The sequence below is a fragment of the Schistocerca gregaria genome, chromosome 8 (genome assembly GCF_023897955.1).
Source record: "Schistocerca gregaria isolate iqSchGreg1 chromosome 8, iqSchGreg1.2, whole genome shotgun sequence".
NCBI lineage: Eukaryota > Metazoa > Arthropoda > Insecta > Orthoptera > Acrididae > Schistocerca > Schistocerca gregaria.
This window is the reverse complement of record NC_064927.1, coordinates 56,826,594-56,842,098: the sequence shown is the minus strand read 5'-3', so window position 1 is coordinate 56,842,098 and position 15,505 is coordinate 56,826,594. Positions and strand designations below refer to the sequence as shown.

Sequence of the window (15,505 nt, the reverse complement as noted above, 5' to 3'; positions counted from 1 at the left end):
AAACAAAAATACTAAGGCGCATTAAATGGCACACGGAAAGTATAATAACGAAAAGATATGCTTCCGTATTTAAGAAAACACACAGAATTTTGAATCTGTAAAGGAATGACACATCTGTAAAAGAAATATGATTAAACTTTAACAGTATATTTTGAAGAAATAAAAGATAACTTACTCTATTCCAAACAGAAAACTTTTGTTTTGATGTCTAATATTTAAAACAAAACATGCTCTACATGAAACGCGCGGTATTCAAATGCACGCACTTGATATTTGATGAATAATAACAGTTGCAGTTGCAAATAATTAACTAACAGTCCAAGAAAGATCACCTATGAGTATTTCATCAAATCCGTATAATTAATTGCATAACATGAATCATGTTAACCAAAAGAGACCAGCGCAATGGTAAGAGAGCAAAGACGAAAAGGAAAAGAACAAAAGAGCAGAGCAAAAAAGAGAGGTCCGATTGTTTCACTGCTATTTATACTAATAACGCATTATGATCTTTGTATGATTATCAGTACATTATCCTGAGGTGGCTGACATAGTTGCATTACTTCGGGAAAATTTCGTGTAAAAGTTTGTGACGTTATAAGCAGCCACGGAACTGGAATTGTAACCAGTTGTTAAGCTGCGAAATACTGTTTACAGCCTAGTCCACGCAGCGATATAGAACTGTGGCCTGGCTGTTTGACGCGGCTGCTGCCGTGCCACAAATTTCCCGTTACGCCGACGACTCCTGTTACAGGTTGCGATCTCGCTCCGCCTGGCGCTTAGGCTGACCCGTGCAACCTGCACTGCTAGAGGGAAGGCTAGCTTGCAGTGGACTTGCGGGCGCGCGACTCGCACCTACGACACTATAAAGCGAGATCTTCGTCCAGGGCGTGATGATCCGAGGGATGTCTACCTGTCGCCGTGCAACCCTCTGCCTCACAGAGTCATGCAGATACGGTATGGAGGGGCGTGTGCTCAGCACACAGCTCCCCCGGCCGTTTTGAAGACGTTTTAGACCGTGGAGCCGCTACTAATCGGCCAAGTAGCTTCTCAGTTGGCTTCAAAAGGCTCATTGAACCCTTAACCAGTCATGTCACCAAGGAAAAATCCTTGTCAGTACCGGGAATCGAAGCCCGGTCCTCCGCACGGCAGTCTTCTACACTATGACTGTTGATGAAATAACGGTATATCGATATGTTATCCAAAACATATCAGTATATGTCGGCGATATTTTCCCCATCATATATCAATATATCAATACAGAAACGGCAAAATCGCGCATCAATATTTTTATTTTATATTACATTTTTTAAATATTAGAACAAATTAGCCCTCGCTCACAAATATTAAGTAAAAATTGACCAGATTTCGACGCTACTATGAGCGTCGTTTTCAGAATTAAACTAACTGTTCTAAAACATAATAGGTATATAAGAAATTAATAAACTGAAGTGTGTACTGACTGGAAAGAGATGCAGTACTTACAAGTAACATTCTAAAAAAAAATCTAAGCTGGGAAGGCGACGTCATGAAAAATTGTAAATAAGATAAGATGGCGAGCCACTAAGGGCTGCTCGTACCTGAGTGAACACGGGTTGCAACAAAACGCTCATAGTAGCGTCGAAACCTGATCAATTTTGACTTAATATTTCTGACCGAGGGCTTATTTGTTCTAATATAATTCTGACACGGTCACTGGACCTTAGCAGCTATGTTCAAAGTTATATTGTTTTCTCAATTTTCGACAAATATTTGATGTTGTTGATTTGAAATTGTAGTAGAACATAATTTCACTTTCACTGTATAAAGGATTCTTAATACTTTTTGAGCATCCGTTTCTTTTTGACTGAGTGAAGCAAGTATAGATTGCAGTGTATTGGAAGGAGGGGGGGGGGGGGGGGGGGAGACGAGTGGAGTGTGGCGGTGTGAATTGAATAACAAGATGTCTGAGTTGAAGAAATAGCACATCAGTTGTGTTACAATTTTTTTTAACGCAACTAGTGTGCAATTTCTTTACATCGGTATTCTTCCAAAACAGCTGCTGAAACTGATCAACAAAAATATAAATGACAAGATTGGTCTTTGCGATTGTGCGGAGACGTGACACACACGGCACTCGGTGCTACCAGCAGAAGCTGCAACGTTTAACTTCACCACGAGTTTTGACACTACAGGTACTAGATAGCTGTCGGTTGCAGAAACTAGAAAACATGGAAGTCGACATGAATTGGAAAAATCCGATGTATAATGAAACCGAACGACAGACCCATCGGACATCTTTCATGCTGCCACTTACATGCAATTACCATTATTAGCAAAATGATTATCTCCAAGTGTGAACGTGCATCGTTTCCTTTTCAATTCTTTCTGTAAAGGGAGTAAGCAGGCTGCTAGCTTGTTGATGTACAGAATATCTAATAACAAATCAGTACTTAAACACAGAGCTCTAAAACTGTCAGTATATTTACTATGAGGAGCCGATATTTTTTTGACCGGTACGTCGATATTATTTCCTTAGCGGTACAACAGTAATATATAGCTATATGTCGACGGCAGATAATGGTATTTCTTTAAATATCGATATTGCGGATACCCCATATTATTAAAAATATCAACAGTCGTATTCTACAGAGAGCACTCATTTATGGAGGTGGACCGACAATACAATACTTCGATTAAAATAACTTTGTGGTTGACAGATTCCAGTAAGAGGGGGCAATGTTGCCACGCTGTATACGATGTACGAAACAAGCAACATAGCGAGCACGTGGCGGTCTAGATTCTGTGACGGCTGGCCACTACAACTCGACCCGCTGAAACACCAATCACATGGTAATTTTAATCGGCGTATAAGGGCACTTTTACAGGAACTGGTGCAGTCCCTTATAATACAGTGTTGTTCTTCTTCTGCAAAACGAGAGAATGGAACGGGGTACAATGACAAGTTTTGTCCTGCCACGCACCTGCAGAGTAGAAATGTAGATTAGACACAGTCAGAACTGGCGTCAAGCTCGGTCGCTACTCGTGACCGCGGCAGCTAGAGTGGAGTGAGGCTTCGAGAAAGTCACGGCTCGGGTACAAGAGTTCATGAGCGTGGCCATTCGAGCATACTCATAGCGGAAGGGAAATGGGCTGCGTCTGACAACGAATGATCAATGACTAAAAGTGCACACGTAGTGAGGTCACATTAACGAATACACTGTTTCATCATAATATTTTCACCTTTGCATTTTCTTCCCTTCTCGCTTACGAGTATCGCAGGATCAGAACATAGCTATACTTTTCCTTCACTGAGCGTGCGCTAAGAAGCAAAATGTTTTGCCTGCTATAACGAAAATCAATTTATGTGTGTTTCATGAATGTTCCATGAATATTCTTTGAGATGTAGCATACGAGTATCCTCTCTTTGACGCTGAACGTAACGTACAGCACTAGAAGTTCTCCTTTTAGTCGCTATCTGAACTAAAAGTGGTAATAATAAACATGTGTTCTGTCGTATACAGCTATTTCTCTTACTACTTCAAAATAATGAAGCAAACTTTTCAAAACTAGATAGCAAGAAGACAGCAATATTGTGTTAATTATTTTCCATAAACATGGCGGACAGTTGTTTCGGTAAATTAGAAATATTATTTAAAAGTTTTCAAGGGAAACAAAGCTTTTTCTAAGTACGTTATGAAAATTTAATTTGCGTTTCATCTTCAGTTTTAATTTCTTTTTTCAACAATCTTGATTATAAGGTATGGAACGGAGCAAATTTCTCGCTTCACGGATACCTATGTTAGGCATAGGGCTTTGTGAGATTTCAATGATGCTGACGACAAAAAACGAAGCAGTGACGTATTGCTGTACTTCAGACAGTCCCACGCGACCTGAACGTGATTGACTGACGATATGTGAGCTGAAGAGCGGAAGTCATTCCATTAGAATTACACATACAGGTTAATTACAAAAATACAGGATGACAATTGTTGAACTATATGATATAAAATCGCCACAAGTTCTGAACGGTTTGCGCTACGACGTTCAAACTGCGCGGTTCGCCGCGGGACATGACGGGAATTAGTATGCGCAGGGTTTGGTTAGTGACGAAGACCACTTTGATTCTGATGGGATCGACAATAAGCAAAATTGGCGCATGTGGGAGAATGAGAATCCGCAATGCGATCGAGAAGTCTCTTCACCCTCAACGACTGACTATGTGCTATGCAGTTTCCAGTCACGGAATAATCGGTGCGATGTTCCTGACTACCGAACGGCACGTGCAGGTATTGGAAGATGATTTCATCCTACTATGCAAAGTGGCCCTTATTTCGACAAAATGTGGCTCATGCAAGACGGAGGTCGACGCCATCGAAGCAAGAGAATTTGGGGACAGCATTCTGGCCTCGGGTACGCAGAGGCCACTGGCATGGGCCTCGATTTGCCGCCATATTCTGCGGACCTGAACACATGCGTTTCCTTTCTGAAGGTCTGTAAAAAAAGGTGTATAGCAATAACCCCACAACCATTCCTGAGCTGGAAACAGCCATTCAGGATGTCATCGACAGCATCGATGTTCTCAGACAATAGCGAGCCATCCAGAACTTCGCGATTTGCCTGCGCCGCATCTTCGACAGTTATGGCACGCATATCGAACATGTCATAAGCTAAATCCCAGTATTTGAGTGACTTTAACATGTTGAATAAAGTGTGTGCACGATGTAGTTTGTAACTAATTTACGTTTTTTTCACACAGTTCAGTAACTTTCACCTTGTACAAGCAACTAATACAGCAATCTGACTGCGGTAGACTCCATGAGTCAATAGAACGCATTGTGATCTGTAGTTTTACCTCTGGCGAGAATGCGTCTTGCATTAATCTTTCTTCCGTGTCGGATCATTAACTCTACTAAGAAGAAGCGTGGACTGTTCTGGTGGCGTTCTGAGATGGTTGAAACAACTTCTCGGGATTTCCACATTAATTTCTTGCATAAAAGTCTTACATTTCTTTGCTTGAGTATCTAGTTCATACAGACAAGTGGTTTCGTAGAACCGGTTTCACGAGATGACTTCGAAAAAGTAATGTCGTGTAGACTAGCCTTTTTCACTTGCAGTGCGAGCACAGTGAGAACTCGCCTGCTCATTGCGCCAGATGTCTGTCGCCGACTGCTGTTCAAAAATGGCTCTGAGCACGATGGGACTTAACAGCTGTGGTCATCAGTCCCCTAGGACTTAGAACTACTTAAACCTAACTAACCTAAGGACATCACACACATCCATGCCCGAGGCAGGATTCGAACCTACGACCGTAGCAGTCGCACGGTTCCGGACTGCGCGCCTAGAGCCGCGAGACCACCGCGGCCGACGACTGCTGTTCCAGTTCACCTACTTTGTAGCTGCGAGTTTGCGAGACGGCAGCTACGAGAGTAGGCGCGAGTCTGCAGGCTGAGATGACCGCCCTGCTGTAGACGTAGACATATAAGTATAAAAGGTTAAGTCTGTGAGTCTGTCTCTCGGGCACTCTTGCATCTCGGAGACAGGAGCTGCAACCAGGTACCACTAAGGTCCCGCCAGGCTCGGAGTTTGCTGGACCAGACTGGTCCGCCGTCACAGCAAGTGGGCAGCTGCAACTGGGGGAAACGCGAGGCGTGTCCGGGGAAACTTGGACTGCCGCAGCAGTTTTTCGCCGGACTCGCCGGGCGGAGCCGGGAGCCTGTTGGGCAGTGGCTGTGCGGGGGGGGCGTGCCGGCGCATGCGCGTTGCCGCGGCCACGCCCCTCTGAGGCCCGCGTGGTAGGGGGTCCACGTGGCGCGGCCGCAGTCTCGTCCGCGTCGCGAGTGTCACGTGTGTGGTGGGCGCAGCGAGCAGCGGTAACGGCCCGGCCGGCTCATGGCGCTACACAGCCGCGACCTCCAGCACCACCACCCCCACCACCACCACCACCACCCTCGGCAGCAGCAGCTGGAGCTGGAATTCTGCGGGGACACGTCCTCCAGGTCGGTGAGCGCGCACTTCGAGTGTTTGCGCGCTTAACTGCATGTGCTACACAATTCTTGAGCGCATTGTAAGCTCGAATGTAATAGACTTTCTTGAAACAGAAAACATTGTCCACAAATTAAACTGGGTTTAGAAAGCGCTGTTCTTGCGAAACACAGCTTCCCCTCATCTCTCACGATGTTCTGCGAATCATGGAACGAAGGACAACGAGCTGATTTCATATTTCTAGATTTCCGAAAAGCTTTCGACGTGGTGTCCCACAGCAGACAGCTGTCGAAGGTACGAGCACACCGAAAGGGTTCTGCGAGGGTTGTTTGGAAAGTAATGTCCGATCTGGCGCGAAATGGAAAAACACAGTGACAATCCGATGAAATTTTGAACCGATGTGTTGGGCGGTGCGTAGCTAGTAAGCCTGTAGGAGATGCCACGTCGCTCTTTAAAAGTCTGACTGCAGATGCTTGGGATATAGTGTCTCCCTCTAAGTACGAGAGCAGTTGAGAGATTTCGCGTGATCTCATGCAGCTCACGTAACATAACTGTCGTGCACTTCCTTCTAGATGGCAATTGTCGGCCTCACTCTGCAGGGGCAATATATATGGTGTAATTAAAACTTATGTTAAACTGACGCGTTGCGCATCATTACAAAGTGCCTTGTTCGTGATGATCTACGGAACAAGTATTAATATAATGTAATGTGGCGTTGACACAGGCTCATCGATCAAATAGCTAGGCGAACCTTTGCAGAACGATATAAAATGGAACGAGCACGTGAGGATCTTGGTAGCGAACGCGAGTGGTCGACTTGAATTTATTGGCAGAATTCGGGGAAACTGCAGCTCGTCACAAGGTAGAACTGAAGGAAGACACCGAAGCAATTCAACGGCGTGCTGCTGCTACGTCTGTTACCGGCAGAATCGATCATCGCGCGAGTGTTACAGAAACTGTTCGTGAAGTGCAATGGGATTCCCTGGAGGGAAGACGACTTTGCTTTCGCCGTACACTGCTGAGAAAATTTACCGAACCGGTATTTGAACTGACTGCAGGACGAGTGTATCGTCAATAATGTAAATCTCGCGTAAGGGACGAAATTGTAAGATAAGAGAAATCGGGGCTCATCCAGAAGCGTGTACACAGCCGTGTTTCCTTCGTTCCATTCCGGTTGGCACAGGAAGGGCAGGGACTGAGAGCGGTGCGAGGCTGCGCCCAGCAGGCGCCGTGCGGTGGCCTGCGGAGTGCGTGTGTACGAGAAAACGCACGAGGAACGCAGTATTGACTTGTTAGGAGGAGAATCGCCCTCCCGTTCAGTGCATGCGGTAGCACAAACAGTTTTATGCTGTACTCTCCCGCCAGCTACTTCCCCCACTTCAGAATCGTCTTCTGCTCCTGCTCGTCGGTTGAAAATTTAATTCCAGTCACGCGTGCCTACGGAAAGGTGAAAAAATGATGATCTAAAGGTGGGGGGGTGAGGGGAATAAGGGTTACGGTCCAAAACACCTCGACCAAATGAGTCCAACAGCGCCTTGGTGGCTAAGGCTGGACGAGGACGGCCGTTGTGCAACGAACACGCTCCTCTCGTTAGCATTCCCCAACTATTGTTTTGAGTGCTCCTTTCGAGGTTTTTAGCGTCTCAAAATATTATTGTGCATTGATGGTCACTCCCTGAGGTAGAAATTGGATCAAAGTGATACCTTTTCGGTCGCAGAAGACTTAGGCCATGATCTTTTGGCCGATATTGTGATTTTGAACCTTCAGGCCAATGGGGAATTGGTGTGATACGTCTGTGACGACTATCTTCATGTCTTAGGCGAGTAACGAGCCACCCACGTTTCATCTCCGTTCACAATAGGGCTCACAAAATCACCACCTCCCTATTCAAGTCGATTAAGAAACTAGAGGCCGTTACGGACCTGCGTTGCTCTGTCCGCTGTTTTGGGACTCATTTTGAGCACAGTTTCCAGTATCACAGGGTTTCTGTGACCGTCTCGTATAAGATATTTCTGGAGAGTTGCGGAAACATCGCAGAAATTTCATCCACTATCAACCGGTGGTTTTCATGAAGAGTTTCCTCTTCGCGAATAATTTCCTCGATTTTTTGCCCCATTTGTTCCACTCCTCTGTTCGTCATGAGCATTTGTTTTGCCTCCACTAAACTTAGTATTCTACTGTTGATAATACGTTCGCCGTAAACCGTTTCGATTAAAAAAAATAAAAAAATCTGTATGTGTTGGATCTCTTGGGCCGGGAGGCAGCGGATCACAGCACGTGGCTCGCAATTGTCGGGATTTCCTACCGACGTCTTTCACGTAACTAGACACGACGACGACGTGAGTTTACGTACTGCCCGTGTTCCCGCGGTGCTCGCTCTGATCTGGGCATCCCCCCACTACAATTCAATGTTGCCAACGCTGAAAAAAAACACACATCCCGTTATGGTAATAATACTTTTCCTCTCTGAACATGCCTCGCACATTGCCGACATAAACGTAAAGCTTTTATCAATCCGACGACTGGTGTCGGCACCATCGCGGTCCTGTTGGTAGCTGTAGCAATAATGGAATGAAAACGATCGGTTCAGTCGGTTGTTGGAAATCAATCGACTGACTTGCTTATAGTTTTACATATCGGATGAGCTATTCATAACTCCTTTGAGGGAAACCACGTTGTGGGGACGACCGAATGAAACAATGATGACGTCGGCTATAGTTTTGCGTATCGGCTGGATTACAGTTCATTCACATCTTTCACGTGAAAGCAGTTTGCGGCCTCTGCGTCGGTTCTGTTGTCAAGTCTGAGCGTGGCTTTTAGGCAATTCTCTAAACTCGTCTAGGCGAATGCTGGACTGGTTAACCATTAAGAGAAAATTAAGGCGTGTTAATATTTTTCTCGAAAAAATATTTAAAAAGCAAGTGAGTAATTCAGCAAACAGTTAAAAATATTGTATCCTATGTATTGTATTGATGTTACCTCAGCATTTAAAGAAAGAGAATTGTCGGTAATGAGTGAATACCTGGCGGTAAGAGAGAGAGTTTCAATAGCTTTAGGTTAAAAAAGCAAGTGTTCGTTTGTTTAAGCATAAATTTACAATGTGGCACCAGTTATTCAACATATAATAATTAATATTTAATGTCAGAAGTACGAATAAAAATAAGTACCTGAAATTCTTAATCGCATAATTTTTAGAAATACTGTATACCTGTTCTTGCCTCCCCTTGAAATAAGACACGTTATTTGCGTATAAAAAAGTAGCAGTTCATGTGTAACGGAGTAGTGGGAACAAATTTGTTAGTACAGACATCTGCAAGTGAGCATTATACTAGAGACTGAAAATACCGGTTCAGTTGCAAGATTTTTTAAATTATTTGTCAATGCTTAGACCGCGATCGTTTTCCAGCTATTACACGCCCATCAGAAGGTATGGTAATTTTGTGCTTCGGCCCCGAGCCCCGGGATGGAGTGGTGTACCGGGGTCGAAGCACACAAAATACCTGTTTATGGGCATGTAATAGCCCGAAACCCGTCGTGGTCTAAGAACTGAAAAAAACCCACAACTGAAGCAGTATTTCAGCCTCTGCTAACTATGTGAGTGGGAATACTCAAATCTGGACACAGAGTGAAAAGAGGCACATAGCTGATGCAACCGTCAGAGACATATGCCAGTCGGTTGTCTCCAACTGACCGAAAGCACCGGGACGAACAATTTAACAAACTCTCCAAACCATGGTGCAACTCGACATTTTTTCGCATCAACAAACACTGCCAGAGGTAAAGGAGTGAGACATAAAATCCTGGGAGTGACAGCGGATCGAATTATAGATTCAAAAATTGCTCGTCTGAGATTTTTAAAACCGTGGCAGCTCAGAAACGCTCGGAGTACCTTGTCTATAGTGCATATTTAAAGAAACAGTGTTGAGAAAAAATGGAAATTCCGCGTGAAGGTTTCGCATTGAACTGGACAGTTTCCTTTCCTCGTGGCCGTGCTATCCGGGCCAGCATTGAGGAGTATCAGTATGGGACGTACCGTGAGACGAAGTTGTGCCTGCACGTACCGAACACTGCAACGCATTCGATTTTCCATCAACTTCTGCCTGGCAGAAACATCTCTTCTCGATGGAATCCGCGCGCTTTGACTCAAGCTGTAAAACAAGCGCTTATCAACTGGAGTAAGGAAATACCCAAAACATTCGCTCAGGGAAACATAAAATCCGTGTACACCGGTACGGGTCGGAAAACGAGGTCTGCCTGTTGCACGAGAGCCCAAAACCAACAAAAGTGGTCCCACCACGAAGTGCTTCCAAGAAAAGTAGTGAACACAATCCCTCCCCCCCAGCCCACCCCCTTCCGGATCCTTCAAAGAATCTAACTCCAGCGTATAAAAGAGATAAGCAAATTTTTGACTCATCTCGATGTTTATAACGTCATATCTCCTGAACTAAGTGTCGTACAGTAACAAAATTTGGCAGACACTCTATCGATACAGGTGGAAAACTGTTGTTCTAACAGAATTAGTAGTAAATATGTGGTAGATTACAAATTAAGGTCTCATGCTGAAGTTTTACTACCTGAATTGTGAAAATGCCATAGGCGAGAAACATTTTTCGTTTCAACATATGTGGGAGGTGTCAGCGAGAAAAAGTATCGTAAAGGTTTGCAGTTACGTGCAGAGTTTGTTGGAAGTCATCAACATTCCCACACAATAGTGAGTATACCTTGGGTAGAGTTGCGCTCTAGCAAAATTACGATTCGGTAGTTTTCGTACAGTACGTAAATGACGTAGTGAATGGTAGGATTATCCGTAGTTTGGGTAGGACAGATAGGAAGGAGACACAAATGAATGTGATTGTCAATGTCAATAAAATTCACCAGCAGTCATATACTTTGAGATATTATTTTATTTTATTTTATTTTGAAGGCTACCAATTTCGGCATTTCATTATGCCATATTCAGGGCCCTTACGCAAGTATCCAAATAAACGAACCTGTCGTATAGCGCCATAAATCACGGGATATCGTGAGTTCAGTCGTTATACAGTTGCTTCATTTGAAGACGTGATAGCAACTGAGTCAGTTGCATAAAGGGCCTGAAGATCGCATCGAAACCGGTACCCTTAACAATAAAATAAAATAATTCCTGAAAGCACACGAATGTTGGTTAATTTTATTGACATTGATATTTACTTAACCAGCCGATGTCCCCTGGCCATGACGGACCGACAGATATTAAATGGATGTATGTGACAGAAAGTGGGAACCGATGATTTCTCTTTGCTTTTTGTTTGCTTATTTTTCACAGAATCACACGCCGTTCAGTGTTAGTGCGTTGTGGATTTTATATCTTTACAAAATGTAACTTGAATTTTATACTTACTAAAACTTAGGTGAACACGCTCGCGCTCTTACGTAACTGAAGCGATTACTTTTGATGCAGGTACAGTTTACAAGAACAAACATAAAAAATCTGTATAATTATTATTGTTATTTCGTATTCAATATAATTCATCGTGATCAAAGACAAGAGTTTCCCGTTATTATTGATAAGGGCGAAAGTTGTTTATCAATAACACAAACACGTTTTATGTAATTTCAACGGAGAACTGGTGCGACGTTTCATATGCTTTTTAAGTTTTTTTCTTTTTTTTTTGGAGGAAATTGCGTTTTCTAGCTCTGTGTGATGGATGTGTATTTTTTCCTTTATTTTTACTATAACGCGGCGCTGTCTCACGTTAGAGATCAACAATTTTCGAATAAAACCTGAATTAAACAATGACAATTTTAATTTTACTACAAGTATTGCTTGTTTTTGAGGAACAGATAGAAGGATGACTACGTAGAACAAAAACGTTTCTTACATTGCGCGGCCCTTTATATACCCTCAGTTTCTGGACAGTTCACGGCTTTGGGATTTTAGGGGAATCCAGTAGGACACCGATCGCTTTCACAAAGAAAGGTATCGAAATGAGTTAAAGTCCGATAGCCATGCAACACACCTAACTTAGAGATAACGCGGTTACAGTCCGAACTCACCAAGCGTACTGGGATAACCACAATAGTGTGCGTCTACTTCTCGAAGTCTACGGTATTCTGCTGTAGTTTTACAGCTCTAGCGTGCACGCCGTGAGTGGCACTGCCTTCGGACATATGGTAGGCCTACCTGAACTCCAATACTTGTCTTACTTTGTTAAACGTTCGGCATTATATAGTAATTCTTAACGACTACATGATCTCGGCATTTTGAGTTTTTAAATTCTATCAGCAATTATATAAAATAGCAAAAAAATCAATTTTTGTCTAGTCCTGGAAGCCGCTAAATACAGAACCTGCACCTGGGACGGCGCCCCTGGTTAACTCTTCACCCTAGGTCCACGGCACCACCCCCTCCCCCTACCCCCGCCCCACCGTGTCACTGGACGCGGTACGGCGGGGCGTACGGTCGGACGTCAGCTTTATGTGGCCTAGGGCCGCTACTACTCGGTCAGGTAGCGAGGCTGAGTACAACCCGTTCCTGTTCTCCCACCGAGGAAAAATCCCTGGCAGTTGCGGGAATCGAACCCGCGCCCTCCGCATGGCCGTCAGTCGCGCCGATCAGTCAGCTACGAGACAGACGCGTCCCAGACAACAGTCAATGTCGAATGGCACGCAGGAGTTTCGAACATTTTCTTCAGGCAGTTGTTAGCAGCACAAATATGTTTCACAAAATTCATATCGCAAAGCTGTCTTATGTTCTTTTATTGCACTACATGTTTCAGTTAAAACCGTCGTCTGGTGCCTGTATCATCATAGCGGGAGCCTGAGTCGCCAGTGCAACTGCAATCACAACAATAAAATGTAAATGACGAGAACAATACACTGCAGCACGTAACGAAACTCGAACAGGAAACTCGAAGTGGAAACATAGGAATGCGGCTGTGGCCCATTAATTGACAAAAATAGGTCAGTCAGGCCGAAGCTGAAAAATACCAATATAGGGTGTTAGCAACTAGAGGTGTACAAGTTCTCCTTTGCCTGCTCGCTATCGGTACCGCAACCATTAAAGGAACTCAGCCTGCCGCGACGGTGAGGCGAGAGTCTGAATCACGCTGGCCAGCACAGGCCAGCGTGGGTTCCGGCGAGCCTGGCAACCTCTACGCAACCCGTTCAGCTTGCTGCAAGTGTTTATGTTCGAATAGGCAGTTTCTACTGTATCTCATTTATCACAACGGTGGAAACAGCAAAGCGAACAAACCAAACTTAAAGGGGTAGGACCAGCGCAAAAATATTTTTAGCCTAATTTTTATTAGCTTAATATGTTCCTTACACAGTCTATTTTCAACATTCGTTTGTATAAAGTTTACCATAAATATTAAATGCAGGGTGAGCACAAAGTCTTGCCCTGATTAGAACAATTTATTACGGGGTGGCCAGGGTGTTGAACCGTTCCTTCCAATCCACCGATCCGGTTATTACTCCCCTCTCCAGACTTTACGCCCCTTGACTTTTTTCTGGGGCTATATGAAGAATAGAGTCACACCAGTTGCTGACGACGACGACCTGAAGGCTAGGATACAAGCTGCTGTGGGTACTGCAACAGAACACATGTTACGAACCACCTGGTGGGAACTGGAATACCGCCTCGACATTCTCCGAACTACCAAGGGAGCACACGTTGAGGTTTATTAACGTAAGTGGTCTTAAAAAACTAGTAACACTAATCTATGTAACGGCATCAAGTGTAAATCATTATGTCAAACAGTTATTCTGTTATAAATTTTTATAATCAGGGCAAGACTTTGTGCTCACCCTGTATATTAAAACCCCATCCGACGCTCGAATGCAACCGATGTAGTATAACAGCACTATAGTAGTTCCCGATGGAACAGGGCTCCTGTTAGTTTCGGATAGTATCGGAGGAGACTTTAGTATCAGCTAAACTACCATTCACAATAAGATTTCTCTTGGTAACATCATCTGAAAGCACGTACTTGTCTCGCGTCTACTTATCTTCTCGTTTCGCTTGATTTTTATACGAAGTAAAACGTGAGTAAAATGGCAAACACATCTATTTATACGTATACAAAGGGTTCTAAGAGTAATCCCAGTAGCGAAAAAAAAATGCTTCCACTGAAAAGCGGAACCCAGTTAGTCTTCATAATTTCATCAAAATGAGAACGTTTCATCAGTAAAAAAGGTCGACGGTACAGTGCCGATTAAAGATTTGTTCAGTTTGAGTATTAAAATACTTAAGTTGCAAATTTAAACGCTTGTTTTTTCAAAACATTTTTCAAGTTGGCTGGAACTGTAACTGATGAAAAATACATGCAATTATACTAAACCTCTGTGTTTCTTCTGAGTAGATGTTTTTCCTAATGTAGTACGTAGGATTTAAGCGATATATTTTAATAAAAATGTTTCATGCACGTTTCTATAATGACTTTTTTTGTCGAAAACACTGACTTGTATTAGAGAGCACCACAAATTTTTAAAAAATATTTTTTTTTAAAAAATATCCCTTCCTACTACGTTAGACAATATCAACAGCTTCAAAGCTACTTTCAAAATTTTGATCTAGGTTTAAAATTACGGCGTTCAGTGCTCCAACCAACCGCCCTCGCATTTCGCGAAGCCATGTCGTCGATGTTGTGTCGTCTCCTCTGGGTGCGAATTTTTTACTTAAAAGAAATACTTATCACCATCTTCAGTGTGTACAATAAGGGTGCATAATCAATTTTGTAATTTGTTACTTTATTCAAAAATATCATGAATATAGGTTCCAAAATCGAGTGTCACCCTGCTCTACCCCTTAAAGGAGATTCAAGAGAAATTAGAAATCGGTGAATATACACCATTTAGGAAAGAAAGCCAAACTCCAGCAGCGGAAAAGTTGTCGTGTGTTTATGAGTCAGCTTCAAATACGAGCGTTGGGACTTTAATAGTGGCGACTATTTATTTACAGCTCGTAAAAAATAGATACGTGCTTCAAAGTTTTACTGGACTTCAAAGTAGTCATCATCATTGTGTATAACTAGCTGCTAGCGATGTGGAAGTCGTAGGATACTCTTAGCAGTGCCAGTTGTGTTGACAGATCGAGTAGTGTGGTCTATTGCCCGACGAATTCGTAGCAGTTCTGAAGCGAATACCGTGAAGTATTTCCTTCAGTTTAGAAATCGCGTTGAACTCACGAGGGCTTACGTCAGGGGGGTGCAGTAGGTGAAATAGCTCTCAGGAGCCCCATCAGTCAAAAACATCAGTAACAGCTTGCACTGTACGTGCTTGAGCATTGTCCTGCAAAATGACGATCAGTTGCTGCAGAAAGTGTCATCACTCTTGGCTCTATGCTGTCCATTTTTGGTACACAACCTACGACCAGCTGGACAAATACACTCTAGTGACTATCTAAATGGCTGGATGCCTCTACATGCGTCCTGATATCTGCTGTCGTATTCTCATGTTCTCTCTGGGACGATGCGTCTTCTATGCGATCTCCTTTATAGCTGAAATGTATTTTTTCCAGAAGCCTTCCTAGTATCTAAACGGCTAAAAAGATTATCCAGTCATT

The 15,505-nt window shown here is 43.5% G+C and overlaps 1 protein-coding gene across 1 annotated transcript in view; it reads left to right on the top strand.

Moving 5' to 3' along the window:
* The first annotated feature begins 5,817 nt into the window (after positions 1-5,817).
* The window catches only part of LOC126284788 (transcription factor SUM-1), a 515,007-nt gene continuing 505,319 nt past the window's right edge, over positions 5,818-15,505 (top strand). Inside the window, exon 1 of the mRNA XM_049983951.1 lies at positions 5,818-5,975. Coding sequence (XP_049839908.1) covers positions 5,869-5,975 — 107 coding nt within the window. The 5' untranslated portion in view covers positions 5,818-5,868. The remainder of the gene's footprint in view (positions 5,976-15,505) is intronic.